Below are 14,933 nucleotides of genomic sequence, written 5' to 3'. Positions count from 1 at the left end.
TCTAATGGAGAGATCCATAAAGGGATTTGTGGCTCTAATAGCTGTTTATTCCAAAACTTTAAAACTGTAAAGTTTATTCCAAACTTTAAACAATGAATTTCTGAGTATATGATTTTTGAAGCCATTATGTACCTTAACCTTCTCGTATGCTAGGTTGGCGTGCCATCCATACCTATTGTCAAAACTTTCTAGATTTAAAATACTAGTGTTTTCCAATGTAATCCATTCTTTTAGCCACACCAGACATTCTGCTTCATAATATAATTTTAGATTTCGTAATGCCAGTCCTCCTCTCTCCCTTTTATCTGTTAATAGTTTATACCTTATGCGTGGTTTTTTTTGGTTTGCCATATGAATTTTGTTAGATCTTTTCTCCACTCATCAAAACAATTTTCTTTCATTATTATTAGTATTGTTTGGAACAAATATATCATTTTGGGTAAAACATTCATCTTAATTATAGATATTCTCCCCATTAATGTCAGCTTTAATCTACTCCAGGTTTCTAGATCTCTTCTAATTTCCTTCCAGGCTTTTTCATAATTGTTTCCAAATAGATTAATATTTTTCATCGTCAATTCTATACCAAAATATTTTGCTTTTGTAACAATTTCCAAACCCAATTTCTCCTGTAGTTCACTCTTTTCTAATTCCTGTATGTTTTTTACCATAAGTTTTGTTTTTGACATATTTATCTTGAAGCCTGCTACTTTCCCGAACTCATTCATTATCCTCAATGCTTTCATTAGACTGTTTCCTGGCTCCTCAGGTGCTAATATGATATTGTACGCAAAAGCTCTAATTTTGAAAACATCCTTGCCTCATGTAATTCCCTTTATCTCTTTTTCTTTATTTATTTCTAAAATCAGGATTTCCAAAGTTAGTATAAAAAGTAACGGTGAAAGCGGGCATCCTTGCCTGGTACCTTTCTCTAGATTTCAAGGATCCGTCTTTGCACCATTTCTTATTAAACATCCCTGCTGGTTTTCATATATTGTGTTTATTGCTCTGCAGTAGTTTTCACCCAGTCCTGCTGCTTCTGCTACTTCCTGAAGGAACGATCTTGATAGGTTATCGAAAGCCTTCTCGGCATCTGTTAGCATAAACGCCGCTTTTTTGTTGGGTCTCATTTCCAAATATTCAATTAGATCAATTACTATTCTCATATTTGCTTTTATATGCCTATTTGGGAGGAATCCTACTTGGTCTTGGTCTATTACATCCTTTAGGACCGATTTCAGCCTATTTGCTAATATCCCCGCGAACAATTTATAATCATTATTTAATAATGATATGGGTCTGTAATTGTTAACTAATTCTCTAGCTGTGCTTTGTTTGTGAATTAATACAATATTGGCTTCTTGCCACGACTTTGGTATTTTTCCTTCTTGCATGATCTCGTTCATTAATTTTTTAAAAGGCATTGTTATAGCATCTTCTAACCTTTTGTAGTATATCATGGATAGTCCATCTGCACCTGCAGCCTTCCCCAGTTTAAGATTGGAAATTGCTTGTTGTATCTCCATTGTTGTTACTGGTGCGTTTAGCTGCTTCCGTTTGGTTTCACCTATTTTTGGGATTTGTTTTCCTTGAAGATATTTTATAATTTGTTGTCGAGTTTCTGCACCTTTTTTATATAGATTGGTGAAGTATTTTATAAAGCATTTATTTATTCCTTCTTCCGTCTCCACTGCTTTTCCTTCATATACTACTTTGTCTTTCCGTGTCTTTTCTTTATCTGCCATGCAAGTAATTTACCTTGGTCTGTTTCCAAATTCAAATGATTTTTGTTCATCCATTTTATATTTCTTTCTATTTCATCATTTAAGAGTGTTGAGAGCTGTGTTTGTAATATTTTAATGGTTTGGTTTGCGATCTCGTTTTTTGGTGTTTTCGCTAATAATTTTTCTTGTTTGCCTATTTCTTCTTGTAAATGCTTGATTTTAGCCTCTCTTATTCTTTTTTGTATTATATTTTGTTTATACAACATGTTTTTAGATTGGCCTTGAGATATTCTTTGAACCTCTTTTGTTGGCCACCAGCATTACGCCTTCCATTTTTAAGTTTGGAATAGAGTCGTTGCTTTGGAAGACAATCATCAGGCATCCGAACCACATGACCAGTCCAACGAAGTTGGTGTTGAAGAATCATTGCTTCAACACTGGTGATCTTTGCTTCTTCCAGGACACTGGTGTTAGTTCGCCTGCCTTCCCAAGTGGTGTGTCACATTCTTCGGAGACACCATTGATGGAATCTTTCAAGGAGTTGGAGATGGCGTTTATAAGTGGTCCATGTTTCACAAGCGTACAGCTGGGTTGGTAGTTCAAGAGCCTAGACTGAAACTTGAAAGACTAGTTTCAATGGACCAAGAATGCTTTTCATGGCTGGTTCTGACTTTCCCCTTTTCCCGGTGGGAATTCCTACTTGTAGAGCAGAGGCCACGGCTGGTTGGCAGCTGCAGTGCCTGTGTGCTTTGTTCTGTTGTTGTTGTCAGTGCTTTGTGCTGGAGGGCACTGTTTCGTGGCGCTCATTGGTTGCTATTGGATATTTGGATAGTCTGAGCTGATTGGTTGAGCGCCTTGCAAGCGAAAGGCTCGGCCTTCATTAGGGCAAATGTTCTACCCTTATTTATGGCAGCCTTTGGAATAGAAAAAGGAAAGGACTGTGTCAGGATGTTTTTGTGGGTATATTTGCAGACGTGAAGGTGTTGATCTGGGGTACAGTCGGAGTGGGGTATGGTGCCTGCTGGAGGGTGAAACCCCTCGCCACCCTTTCCAAAAATTCTGGTAACAATGCTTCATGAAATTTATACACTGCTTGACTTCATGAATGAGGGGGCCAGGCTCTCTGGGCCCTGACATGGCGGTAGCTCTTGAACCCAGAGCACTTGGGACCTCCTTTCTCTCTCTGCCAGCCCTTCATGCTTTGGGCTGCCTCTTTCAGGCTCTGATGATGCCCCTTCAGGTCACTGAACTGCAGACAGATGGAAGGAATTGGTCAGAGTGGGCCGGCAAGGATCAATTAGGCTCCACATACGTATTTCTGTTCTGCCAATTCGGCAGTGGTTCACTGTATTCTCCAGACTCCCCTCCTCACCCCCAAACACCCCCCAAGAATTGGGGCTGCCAGCACCTGAGTCACTCTTTCCGCTCATCTCTTCTAGGATCAGGTGCTTAAGACGCCTCTTCAGGCGCTGCCACAGGGTGGCCCCCCAGCCAGACACAGAGCAGCCCGTGGCACCAGGTAAGCCAGTGGCCTTCCTTTTTTGGACAGAGGAGGGCAGGGATGGGCATGGGGGGCGACTAGTCCAAGGATGCAAAAGAGGACTCACCTCTTCCCATGTCCTTCTGTTTGCAGTTCTGCTGCGGTTCAGCATCCCAGCCCCAGGGGTAAGTATTGGAGAAAACAAGAGCAGGGACTGGATCCCTCAGACCTGCCCCCCGCTGTCCCCCGGGCTCTTTGCCCCCCACTCTGCACTCTCAGATGTGGAGAAGTCCTCCCCTCACAAGGAACTGACAGCCTGACTTTTGCATTTCAGCTGCTGGAGGATGAACAGCGCTACATCCTGGGGGTCATTGAGAGCTGCCAGGCAGCGGAGCTCAGGGGGCTCCGATCCCTGAAGTGCTCCAAGGAGGAGATGGCCCATAAAATTCTGGTGAGTGATGGGGGGTGTGAGGGACCCCCACAGGGAGGTGGGGGGAAGGGGTTGTGCATCTGTGGGGAGGAGGACCCTGCCGGCTTAGGCCGTGGGGTTGCCATTCCCCTGCAAAGCCAAGCCTGGTGTTTGGGGTCAGAGCTGATTTTCCTCCTCTGTTCTCTTCCAGGACATCTTGGGGCCCTTGGAGCACTTCAGGGATTGCCCCCTGACTCTGGCCCTTGCCTTGGAGGCCCTCCTCCAGCTAAGGTGAGTGGGGTCTTTGGCGTGGATGGGGTTGTGGGTGGGGGGCAGAACTCCAGGGGGAAAGAGCAGGCGGGAGGGAGAAAGGGGCAAGGGAGACTCTAACCCTCTATCTTTCATTTCTGCAGCACGATGAGGCCCAAATTCACCTCCGACATGATCAGTGCCATCCTGCACAGGATGTTGGAGGCCGTGTTGAGTGGGGCCAAGGAGGAGGAGGAGGAGGAGAAGAGAGATGTATGTCCTTTGTTTTGACTTCCCTCCACAGGCTCTTTCTTCCTCTTCATCACACCCTTGCAGAATCCAACTCTCTTCTCTCTTTTCCCGCAGGAACTGAAGAGGCACTACCGGCTTCTGCTGGGCAGTCTTCTTATGGAAGCACCCAACCCTGGCACCCTCCTCCAACTTCTCAGTGTAAGTGTCCCTATGGCATCCAGGGTGATTTTAGGGTTGTCCCCCCCATCCCTTACCCAATGGACTGCCCCATTTCTGGGGCACAGAGCCTGTTTGGCCCTCAATTTGGTCCAAGACCAAAGCTGGCAACCCCTTATGGTGCAGAAGTACCAGGGACTCCGTGGTGGGGGCAGTGGGGGCCGCTTTGGCCCAGACTGGCCCCTGACTCTGAAATGCTCTTTCCTCCTGCAGGACCTCAGAGGATACGCCCTGGGGGAAAGTGGGGAGGTTCAACAACTTGCGGCCAGCAGCATCTCTTTGCTGCTGGCCATTGCCAGGAAGTACCCCAAACTCAGAGTAAGTACCTTGCCTTCTTCTATTCATTTCTTTGGTTACTTCCATCCCCCCCAAGATCACATCCCCAAGTGATCTTTAGCGCAGATGATGCGGGGTGTGTCCCTGGGGGTCAGGATGAGGCCAGAGGCTTTTCCTGCCCCCTTTCCTGTTGCTGCCCTTCCACCTCTGCCCAGGAGGCTGCAGGGCCCAGGGAGGTCCTCTGGAACAAGGGACTGGGCCCAAGACAGAGGGAGACCCGGCCTTCCTGACTTGGCACTGCTTCTGTGCTCTCTTGCTCCCATCTGACCCCGATTTTTCTTTCCTCTGCAGATGACAGTCGTTCGGCCGGAACTGGCTTGCTTCCGCCGGAAGCCAAAAGAAGGTAAGCCCCACACCTTGGAGACAGCGCCCTTTGACTAAAGGCCTGTGGGGAAATCTCATTTTCATTTTCATTTGCATTCTCTTCTCATTCTCTTCCATCCAGATGACATCATCATTGAAGATCTATAGCCGTAACTGTCTGCAGCGACGTTGGAGAGGCTAGGGTCTGAGGATCAGGAAAGCACTCAGCGTCGGCTACTGGAACAGTTTGAACTGCTAGAGGACCACAGTAGGCGACTCACAGAGCGGCTACACCAGTTGCAGAGCCAGGCGGGACCTGAGGGTCAACAGAGGCAGCAGCTAGAAGCCGGTGAGTGCCAGCCAGGACTGTCCAGTCGGACTCTAAAGAGAGAGTCAGGAGAGATTGCTGGAGACCCCACAGAAGGGGCTCAGCAAGCACCAGCAGAGATGGCAGATTTCCAGTCTTCCCAAGTTGTAAATATTGGGGGAGGCATCCCTTTTGAACTTCTCTCAGAAAGCAACTGGCTGAGTTGGTCAATAAAAATGCAGCAGTTGTTAAGGAGAGATGGACTATGGGACTGTGTTGAAACTGAGGTTTTGAGACGGGACTCTACTGAGAAAAGACGGCTGGATGAAAGGGCTCGTGCCCAAATTATGCTGTGTTTGAGCAACTCTCAGTTATTGCATGTAGCAAATGCCAGCACAGCGTTTGAGTGCTGGAATTTATTAAGGGCAATGCATGTCAGAGAAACTGCTGGAACTATAATTTCTCTGACCAGAAGGCTGTTCAGGACTGTTATCAAAGAAGGTGAGAGTTTGGCAACTCATCTTCAAACGCTGAAATCTCTGTTTCTTCAACTACAACAGAGAGGTAAGCGTTATGATGAAACTGACCAAACCTACATTATCCTTTCAAGTTTGCCTGAAAGCTGGTTGCCTGTGATTAACAGCATGGAGAGTATGCATCCCCGAGATCTGACCCTTGAGTATGTGGTTGGAAGATTGACCGAAGAAGCAGAAAGAAGGTCAGATAGACAGGCTGAACTCCAAGAGCGGAGGAGTTACAGCCGAAGGGGCCAGCAGCAGGATCTGCCAATGGGGCAACGCCAAGTTTGGGACTTGGCCATGGCGGTGAGGAGATGCTATAGATGCAGCCAAGCCGGGCATCTCCAACGTCAGTGCAGGGCAAGACCTCCAGGAGATGACATGGAGCAGAGACAGCAATCGACGCAGAAATGTAAGCAGAAGGGGTTCTCTTCAGGGAAGAAGAACACGCGTTCTGCTCAACTTGTGTCTGCATTTTCTTGAGAGGAGAGGAAGATACCTCGAGGAACATGGTTGCTGGACTCTGGTAGCAGCAGGATTATCTGCAACAGTTGGGAGGACTTTAAGACCCTGGGGAAGCCAGCTGATGGAAAAGACTCAATCTATCTTGCTGATGGTCATAGAAGCAAGACTGATGGCCAGGGAACATGTTTCCTGCAGTGCTTCAACACTACTCTACCAGAGACTCTGTTTGTCAGCAGTTTGGACTATTGTTTACTGTCTGTAAGCTGTTTGATTAATGCAGGGTATAGTGTTAAGTTCACGCAGGATGGTTGTCTGATAAAGAATGGAACTCAGGTATGTGGCCATGCAAAGTTGGAAAATGGGTTATATGTAATGCAGGACAAGTCTGTTAAAGCAGCCCAGGTGGTTCAGGATAATTTGCCAGTTCATAAGGGGTGTACATGAACTGCACAGAAAACTGGGTCACGCCAATTTCCATGTGCTTTCAGAGATGCAAAAGGTGTGCAAGAACCTAAAAGTAAATAGCTGTAACTGTTTCCTAGATTGCAATGTATGTAAAATGGCCAAATCTAAGAGGAAGCCTATGGCTTCTAAAAGTGACAGAGTATCTAAAGAAGTTTTAGAACTTGTCCATTGTGACGTGATAGGCCCTTTCCCACAGAAGACTGAAGGGGGCACCAGATATGCTTTTCTGGTAACAGATGATAAATCACGTTTTAGTTGGTTGTTTTTGTTAAAGCAGAAATCGGAGTGTTTCCCCACATTCAGAGAATGGGTTGCCCACGCTGAAAAGCTCTTCGCTCGCCCTGTTGTGCAGTTGCAAACAGATAGGGGTGCAGATTTTCTGAACAAACAGTTTGGAGCATGGTTGCGATGTAAGGGGATCACTCACCGTTTGACTAACCCTTATAGCCCTGCTGAAAATGGTCTGTGTGAAAGACGTGGGGCTGTAATACAGTCAGTAAAGGATTGCCTGCTAGTGGATGCAGGATTGGGTAACAACCATAGGCTGTGGGGTGAGGCTTTCCTTACAGCAAGCTTTTTGATTAATAGAAGCTGGTCTAGCTCTATAAAAGATATTCCTTATCGTGTGTTGTTTGGGAAAGAACCAGAGTGGACAATGCTTCATAACTGGGTTCTTGGGCTCATGTAAATATCCCCAAAGCTCAGCACCAGAAAGGGGCGCTAGAGCGCAGAGACTGCGGTTTGTGGGATATCAGCCCTATGGCAAAGGGTGGTGTTTCAATTTATGCCCAGAACGCGTGGTTCTGTCACAAAGCGCAGACTTTGCTGACCAGGACAGATGGACTGCGATCCATGCCAACTCAGATTGCCTACTGCCTCTGCAAGTAAGAGAAGAGGCTTCTTCTCAGCCATTGGCAACACAGGAGCAGGATGAGGAGGCACAGATTTCTCCAAAAGATGTGGCAATAGATACTTCTCTAGAGGAAGAGGAAGAAGAGCCAGAGATAAGGGGGGAAGAAGAAGTAGTTGTACCTAGACGCTCCCAGCGTTCAAACAAGGGCGTACCTCCTCAGTGTTTGACCCTATGAGGAGTGAGAATATGCAATGTGAGTTGTGTGGAACCACAAAGTTATAATGAAGTGTTAGACTTACCCCCTGGGGAACGTGCTTTGTGGGAACAAGCTATGAAAGAAGAAATGGACTCTTTTAAACGTAACAAAGTGTTTGGTGTCATGCAAGTGGGTTTATAAAAGGAAAACCCTTGCATCTGGGGAACCACGTTTTTGAGCCAGATTAGTAGCCAGAGGGTTCACTCAGATTAAAGGGGAGAGTTATGATGAAGTGTTTTCTCCAACTGTAAAGAGTGAAACTTTTCGTTTAATACTCTCTATTGCTGCTGCAAGACAATGAGCAGTGCACCATTTTGATGTTGATGCTGCATATCTGCATGCAAATTTAGACCATGAAGTGTTAATGAGACAACCCCCTGGGTTTGAAGAGGGGAATGGTGCAGTCTGGCCTTTTAAAAAGGCTCTTTACGGTCTCAAACAAAGTGGAAGGTGTTGGAACCAGTGTTTAAATGAAGCCCTTGTAAAACTTGGTTTTAAAAGGAGTGTGGCTGATCCATGCCTGTACACCAAGGGGACAGGCAACAAATATCTAATGCTCTTAGTCTTTGTTGATGATTTGCTTGTAGCAGGGAGTTCCACAGATGAGATCCAGAAGCTCACAAGTCAACTGGAAAAGAAGTTTAAGCTTAAAGCCTTAGGGCCTGTAAGCAATTACTTGGGAGTAGAAGTAAGTCAGGAAGCTGATGGAAGCTTCCTATTGAGCCAGAAAGAGAACATTCTTCATTTGATAGAGCAGTTTGGTATGGAAAACTGCAAGCCAGATCAGACTCCCATGACACCAGATTTCCCAAAGACAGTGTGTGATGATGAATTTGATCAGCCTGAGTTGTATCACTCAAAAATAGGATCACTGTTGTAAGCCAGTGGTCAAGGCCAGACATTGCATGTGCTACAAATGTTCTGAGCCAACGTGTATCTAAACCCAGTACTGCCGATTGGTGTGCTTTGAAAAGGTTTATCGGATATCTAAAGGGGACATTAAATGTATGTTTGAAGATATATAGTACACAAGACGAAAAACTAGAAGTATTTGTTTATGCGGACTGGGGAAGCTGTGTAGCTACTAGAAAATCTACAAGTGGAATGGTTATGATGTTTGTCAATTCCATACTTGGATGGAGGTCAAAGAAACAAGGATTTGTTGCGACCTCATCCTGTGAGGCAGAATATGGGAGCCTGTCGCTAGCATGCAATGAAATCATGTGGTTTATACAGATACTAAAAGTTCTAGATGGTAAAGTAGATTTGCCTATCTAAGTGTATGAAGATAGCCAATCGTACATTGCATTAGCGGGCTCAGAAATAATGAAATCCGCATCAAAACATATTGCTATCCGTCATGCAAATGTTAGAGATTGTGTACAGAATGGGGTAATCAAACTGGAGTATTGTCAATCACAAGATAATATTACTGATTTGTTTACCAAGCCTCTGCCAGCAACATGTCATAATGAATTGATGACAAAACTGGGTTAATGTATATAGTGTACTGTATGTATGTATGTATGTATTGTTTCTGTTGGGGTTTTTCGCATTTAAGAAACAGAAGGGGTGTCACGGCTAAAATGGCCGCTGTTTCTTTAATGCTCAAAAAAGCTGGGTCTGCACCGGGTTGTATATATAGAGTGAGAAATGTTAGTTTGGTGTTGGGTTGGTTGGTTAGTTAGTGAAAGCTGGTAGTGTTGAGGTGTGTACAGTTGGTCAGTCGCTTTTGCACAAAGACTTTTAAGAATAAAAGCAGAAAGCACTCTGCAAGGATATTCTTGTGGACTCTTTTATGCCGACAAGGGTCTGAGGAGACAAAGGGAGGTCAGAACCCTTTCCTTTTTTACAAACACTGACAGGGATCCCATCGGATGGCTTCAGGGGAAGAAAAGGCTCCCGAGTAAACCCTACACAGATGCAGAGTGGAGTCCCTAAGATGGCTGGGTGGCATTTTGCAGGCCTCCTTCTGGCAACTCCTGCAGCCCAGCTGGTGCCTTATGCCTTGCTCTTCTTTCCTCTGGACCACCTCAGGGAGGCCAAGGGGGGAGGGTCTTGCTGTCTGGGCACAGGGTTGACACCTTTGTTTTGCAAAAGACAGGACAGGGCAGGGGACAGAGATCCAAAAATTGTTAACATTATTTTGCCTCAAAAGATCTCACGGAATTTTAGGTTTTTCCGTTCCTTAGGATATATGATCTACTCCCTGTGTAACTCCACATGTCAAGAAGAAAAAGAACTGGAAGAGAATGGAATAAAAATAAATATTTTTAATGGATTATGAATAAATGCACAATCAATTGTTACTGTCTTGAATTTCATTGTCTTATTGTCTTCCATTCATCTGGACACCTTTGTTGTTGCAGCCTGAAATAGAATTAGCATTTTTTGCTGCTGCTGCGTCACTCTCAGGTTGACTCATGTTAAGCTTGTGGTCCACTAAGATCCCTAGATCCTTTTCCCTACCAGCAAACCAGGTGTCCCTCATCTTATATTGGTGCAGCTGGTTCTTCCTGCCAAAGTGCAGAACCTTAGATTGGCTACAGGTCCTCTTTGCTCACCATCAGGGAGTGACCATGTTGCAGTCAGTGCTGTGATAGCTCCGTGTGGCAGGAAGAAGAAGAAGAAGAAGGGGAGGAGGAGGAGGAGGAGGAGGAGGAGGAGGAGATCTTGATGGATCATGAAGATTTCATTAGAAATTGAGAGGAAGGGCATGGCCTCTGCTATGTAAGTGACCCAAAGCATTCTAAATGAATGCTAGTGTATTCCTTTCTCTCCTGCTTATATCCAGCCCCCCTTTTTTTGCAAAAATGACCAAGGCAATCCAAGCATCTCTTAACCTGGGAGTAAGCCCCAAAAGGACTTCTGAGTAGATATGGTTAGGACTGCACTGTACTACATTTATTGAGGCATAAGCCCATTTCAATAGATGCATGACAATTTTTTTGAGAGACGACGCTCTCTACTGGCCACATTTTGTAACACAAGGGGCATGAATTTGAGAGTTCAGGAAAAGTTGGCTGTAAGCACAAGTCAGGGCTGGTTCTGCCATGAGATGGATTGCCTCAAGCGGCAAATTAAAAGGCAACAAATTATTAGTTGTTAAGATGACAATTTCACTACCCTATTTGGGGAGGCTGTGGATTTATTGTTGCAGAACCAAAAGGTCATAGGTCATCTTAAAACATAAATTCTAGCTCTTTCATATATTCCACCCATGGTATATACACATGGTATTTTCCACTTGACTCATTTGATGACTGCCAGTGAACATTGCCTGGTTTCTGTGGTCCTTGTAACTATTAATCAAGCACTTGGTTGCTCCATGCTGTAAAAAGGAGATGGGGTGAATCAATTTAACAAAAACCAGCAACCCAAAGCTCAGCCTAAACAACAACAACAAAAGGAGCCAAGTCCAAGGTGCTGAAGACCAACTTATTTGAAAAACACTCCACTAAATGTATTGTAACATAATGAGTTTCAAGTGCAATTGTTCTTCATCACAGGCAAGAATAAAGTGTTCTCTAATTTTCAATATATAAATTCAATAAATAATAATAAATGTAAGAATTGTAAGGTCATATATATAAAAAATAAATGTTCATAACTGTATATATAAACCACGTCTGAAACCCCACAGAAAAGGTCCTGAACAAATTGACCTCAAATATTTCTCTGCAGGGTCAAAGTGGGAAACCTCCCCATTGTCTCTTTCCTCACAAATCCTGTCTTAAGGGCACATTCAAGATATGAACAGGGTGTGAGCCTGTGACCTAGATTCAGGAATTAGTTATCATAACAAAAGAGTGGCCAGGATGCCATTTAATCCAATCAGCTAACCTGCCAGACAGGAAGAAACACACCCAGATTTCTGCTCCTTCTCTTATGTATTAAGGGGGTGCTCTGGGCTACACCCCTTCTGTGATGTATTCTGTGATGTATTTATGATGCTTCTGGGGGTGTTCTTGTTCTCCAGGGCGGGCAATTTCAAATGTCTATATAAGGGCTTGTGCGCCTGTGCTAAGAAGTCTCCTCCCCGCCGCCCTGTGAGGGGGGGGGAGCACCCTGTTGCAACAGCTTTAATAAAGATCAGGCTTACTAGCTGCCTTGCTTCTCAATATTCTCTGGTTGGCCTGTTATTTTCTCCTACCGATAGAGAGCCTAAAAAGAGGACTCTGTATGGGCTCTTGGGTACCCCATAAGGGGAAAAGAGCAGTTTTTTCCTTATAAGAAATAATAAACATGCTCATATCAAAACAAGATTCTGAAAATAAGACAATATTGCTTCTGATGGTAAAGGACCCTTGGACGGTTAAGTCCAGTCGAATTCGACTATGGGGTGCAGCGCTCATCTTTGCTTTCAGGCAGAGGGAGCTGGCATTTGTTGACAATACAGTGGTACCTCGGGTTAAGAACTTAATTTGTTCCAGAGGTTTGTTCTTAACCTGAAACTGTTCTTAACCTGAGGTACCACTTTAGTTAATGAGGCCTTCCGCTGCTGCTGTCAAACCACCGTCGCGCAATTTCTGCTCTCATCATGAAGCAAAGTTCTTAACCTATTTCTGGGTTAGCAGAGTCTGTAACCTGAAGCGTCTGTACCTGAGGTACCACTGTATTGCCTTTGATGGACAGCAGTTACTCAAAATGGGTCAGGCACCACAACACATTTGCTAGAGTGTTTTTCAAAGAAAATCAATGTTCAGCACTTTGGGGTTCACCTTTCCTTTCTTTTTCTTTTTCTGTTTCGTGTTGCCCAGCCAACGTACAAGAAAGGAGGAACATGTAAATCTAGTAAGTCTACAGGAGTTGTAAACTTTGAATTGAAGCAAAATGATTGTATTTGCTTTTGTTATGCCCAAACTTGTGAGTTGTTTTAGACTTCCATTTGGGGTTAGTTTTGTTTTTGCCTCTGAAATGCATCTCTGGCTTGAAGCAGTCTTCTAACTTGAAGAAAGGTCCTCTGGAAAATGGGGGGGGGGGTTTGTAGCCTCCCCCTGCTCCTGGACACCTCACTTCAACTATTTCCATTCCTACAGCAGGAAATATAAAATCAAAACTGCTTTTAAATCGTGAGTCATAGGAAAAGAGGAAGCTGCCTTATACTCAAGTCGGATTACTGGTTCATCTACCTCAGAAGCAGCTCTCCAGTATTTCAGAAACATAAAAATACAAAATGAGAACACAAAATACAGTGATACCTCGGGTTAAGAACTTAAATTCATTCTGGAGATGTTCTTAACCTGAAACTGTTCTTAATCTGAGGTACCACTAATGGGGCCTGTAACCTGAAGCATCTGTAACCTGAAGCATCTGTAACCCGAGGTACCACTGTACATAATTAAACAAGAACGAAAACTCCAATAGGGATCTTCTACATACTGTGATAGCCTGGGGGGACACCCTAAACTCTAGAAATTAATAAATGATAGGATTTTGATTATTTGAGGTGTGAAGGGAGAAATATAAACTGCAGAGGAATTTCTGGGCTTGGAAGCTTGCCAGGGTAACTGGGTGTGAGGTGTCAGGAAAATAAAGTTTTGAGCAGGGGTTGCTAGAAGTAAGAAGGTCTGGGATCCATCTTTAGGCAGGCTAGCTGAAGGCTGAGGACGATATGGTTGGACAGTGTTCTCGAAGCCACAAACATGAGTCTGACCAAACTGCGGGAGGCAGTGGAAGACAGGAGTGCCTGGCGTGCTCTGGTCCATGGGGTCACGAAGAGTCGGACACGACTCAACAACAACAACAACAACAAGCTGAAGGCTGGCTGGGAGAGATGCCTTGGACTCTGGGGCTGCATATTCCTTACTCCACAAAGAATAATGGGAACTGTAGTTTACCCCTCACAGAGCTTCAATTCTCAGCACCCTCAATGAACCAGTACTCAAAACTGGAACATTTGCAGCTATCACAGTGGAAACAGAAAACGCAGACACTGGTAGTCTCTGAAGAACTAAAGACAAGGCATTAGCTGGGAAAGGATAAAAGGATAACTTTATGACAGGACATAATTTTTTATTGCACACACAACGGATCCACAGTGGCACCCAGCCACCTCACTTGCACCTGACAACTTTGGGACAATGTTTTCCTATAAGGACCCTGTGTTTGGAGGGTATGGAGTGGGAAGTCCATAATGTTGGATGGGGAGGAGGGATAGTCATTATTTAGAAAAATCAATAAAATATATTTAAAAACAACAACACAAAGCAATGCATGACCACTGAATAGGGGAGGCCAGGCGCTCCGGCACATTTAAACAGCTGCATAGAAAAGCGAATTGCTGCCCTTCCAACCGCACCTTGTGAAATTCCCTTTTGTACGCCACTACTAAAAGCCCAGTCCTCTTATGCATCTGGCTCCCTAAACACTGAACCGCTCCTATTCTGCGATTCCCCCACCCGTGCCAAAAAAACAAAGCAAAACAAACAAACAAAAGTTTTAGACCAGTTATTTGGCACCAGGCTTGGTGGCAGAAAGTCAAACGTCACAAAACCACCCAGAGCAACTTCCCTCCCGGCAGGTCCGACCACATAAACCGTCCGCCGCCGTGTGCGTAGCGGTGGTGGGGAAACACCGATTCCCTTTCCTGGTTCCGCCCTCGGGACGGCCCCACCCTTGTTTTGACTCCTAACCTTCCCCTCCTTCCCACCCCCACCCCCGTCTTTTCCTCCGAGCTTTGGCGCACTATGACGGGGGCGGGATCCGGGAGGTGCTTTTTTGCCGGCGGAAGGGGAGATAATCACACACCTAGCCCCGCGCCGACAGTTCTCGGCCCAACAACCCGGGCGGTTGTTTCCGGGGGGACGGGAAAAAACGTCGCGCCGCTTTGGCTGGGCTGGAGATGCTGTAGCAGCGCCACGTCTCGGGCAGGAGGGAGGGAGAGAAAACATGGGAGTCCAGCTCGGGCAGGTCAGTGGGGAGGGAATGGGGCCTGGCTGGGGGTGGGTGGGGGAGGGGGGATTGGCTTGACCCCCGCCCCTCCACAGCAGCTGGGTGTCTTGGGGCTGGTGGGTGCTGCCAGGGGGGAGGACAGTGGTGGCTGGAGGTGGGAGGCAGATGTTTGTTTTGAGGAGGAGGAGGGTGGAGGAGATCAGCTG

The 14,933-nt window shown here is 45.4% G+C and overlaps 2 protein-coding genes across 9 annotated transcripts in view; both read left to right on the top strand.

Moving 5' to 3' along the window:
* Positions 1-1,801: 1,801 nt before the first annotated feature.
* LOC128404134 (uncharacterized) lies at positions 1,802-7,683 on the top strand. 4 transcript variants are annotated; one of them, XM_053369503.1, is made up of 8 exons: positions 1,802-3,243; positions 3,358-3,389; positions 3,539-3,655; positions 3,825-3,904; positions 4,027-4,135; positions 4,229-4,312; positions 4,544-4,648; positions 4,958-7,682. In XM_053369503.1, the coding sequence occupies exons 3-8, from the start codon at positions 3,638-3,640 to the stop codon at positions 5,045-5,047; spliced, it is 486 nt and encodes a 161-aa protein (XP_053225478.1). In that variant the 5' UTR covers positions 1,802-3,243; positions 3,358-3,389; positions 3,539-3,637; the 3' UTR covers positions 5,048-7,682. The 4 variants fall into 4 exon arrangements, 3 of the variants coding, with proteins under 3 accessions (XP_053225478.1, XP_053225476.1, XP_053225477.1); XR_008328068.1 differs by lacking the exon at positions 1,802-3,243 and having other exon boundaries at positions 3,286-3,655; positions 4,958-5,318; positions 5,887-7,683; XM_053369502.1 differs by lacking the exon at positions 1,802-3,243 and having other exon boundaries at positions 3,288-3,655; positions 4,958-5,009; positions 5,112-7,682.
* Positions 7,684-14,456: 6,773 nt separating this feature from the next.
* The window catches only part of GOLGA3 (golgin A3), a 46,723-nt gene continuing 46,246 nt past the window's right edge, over positions 14,457-14,933 (top strand). For 2 of the 5 annotated variants that reach the window (XM_053369449.1, XM_053369448.1), the window contains exon 1: positions 14,457-14,745. The gene's annotated coding sequence lies outside the window, so the exon portion shown is untranslated. The remainder of the gene's footprint in view (positions 14,746-14,933) is intronic. The other 3 variants (XM_053369452.1, XM_053369450.1, XM_053369453.1) reach the window with 2 other exon arrangements.

Source organism: Podarcis raffonei, chromosome 16, assembly GCF_027172205.1.
Source record: "Podarcis raffonei isolate rPodRaf1 chromosome 16, rPodRaf1.pri, whole genome shotgun sequence".
Lineage (NCBI taxonomy): Eukaryota > Metazoa > Chordata > Lepidosauria > Squamata > Lacertidae > Podarcis > Podarcis raffonei.
The sequence above is the reverse complement of the archived record's forward strand: the minus strand, read 5'-3'. Positions and strand labels throughout refer to the sequence as shown.

Coding starts and splice junctions, on each gene's coding strand:
- LOC128404134 (XM_053369501.1), top strand. CDS start 3,314: ATGCAAAAGAGGACTCACCTCTTCCCATGTCCTTCTGTTTGCAGTTCT. Junction 3,905..4,026: donor GAGGCCCTCCTCCAGCTAAG/GTGAGTGGGGTC, acceptor TCATTTCTGCAG/CACGATGAGGCCCAAATTCA. Junction 4,649..4,957: donor GGAAGTACCCCAAACTCAGA/GTAAGTACCTTG, acceptor TTTCCTCTGCAG/ATGACAGTCGTTCGGCCGGA.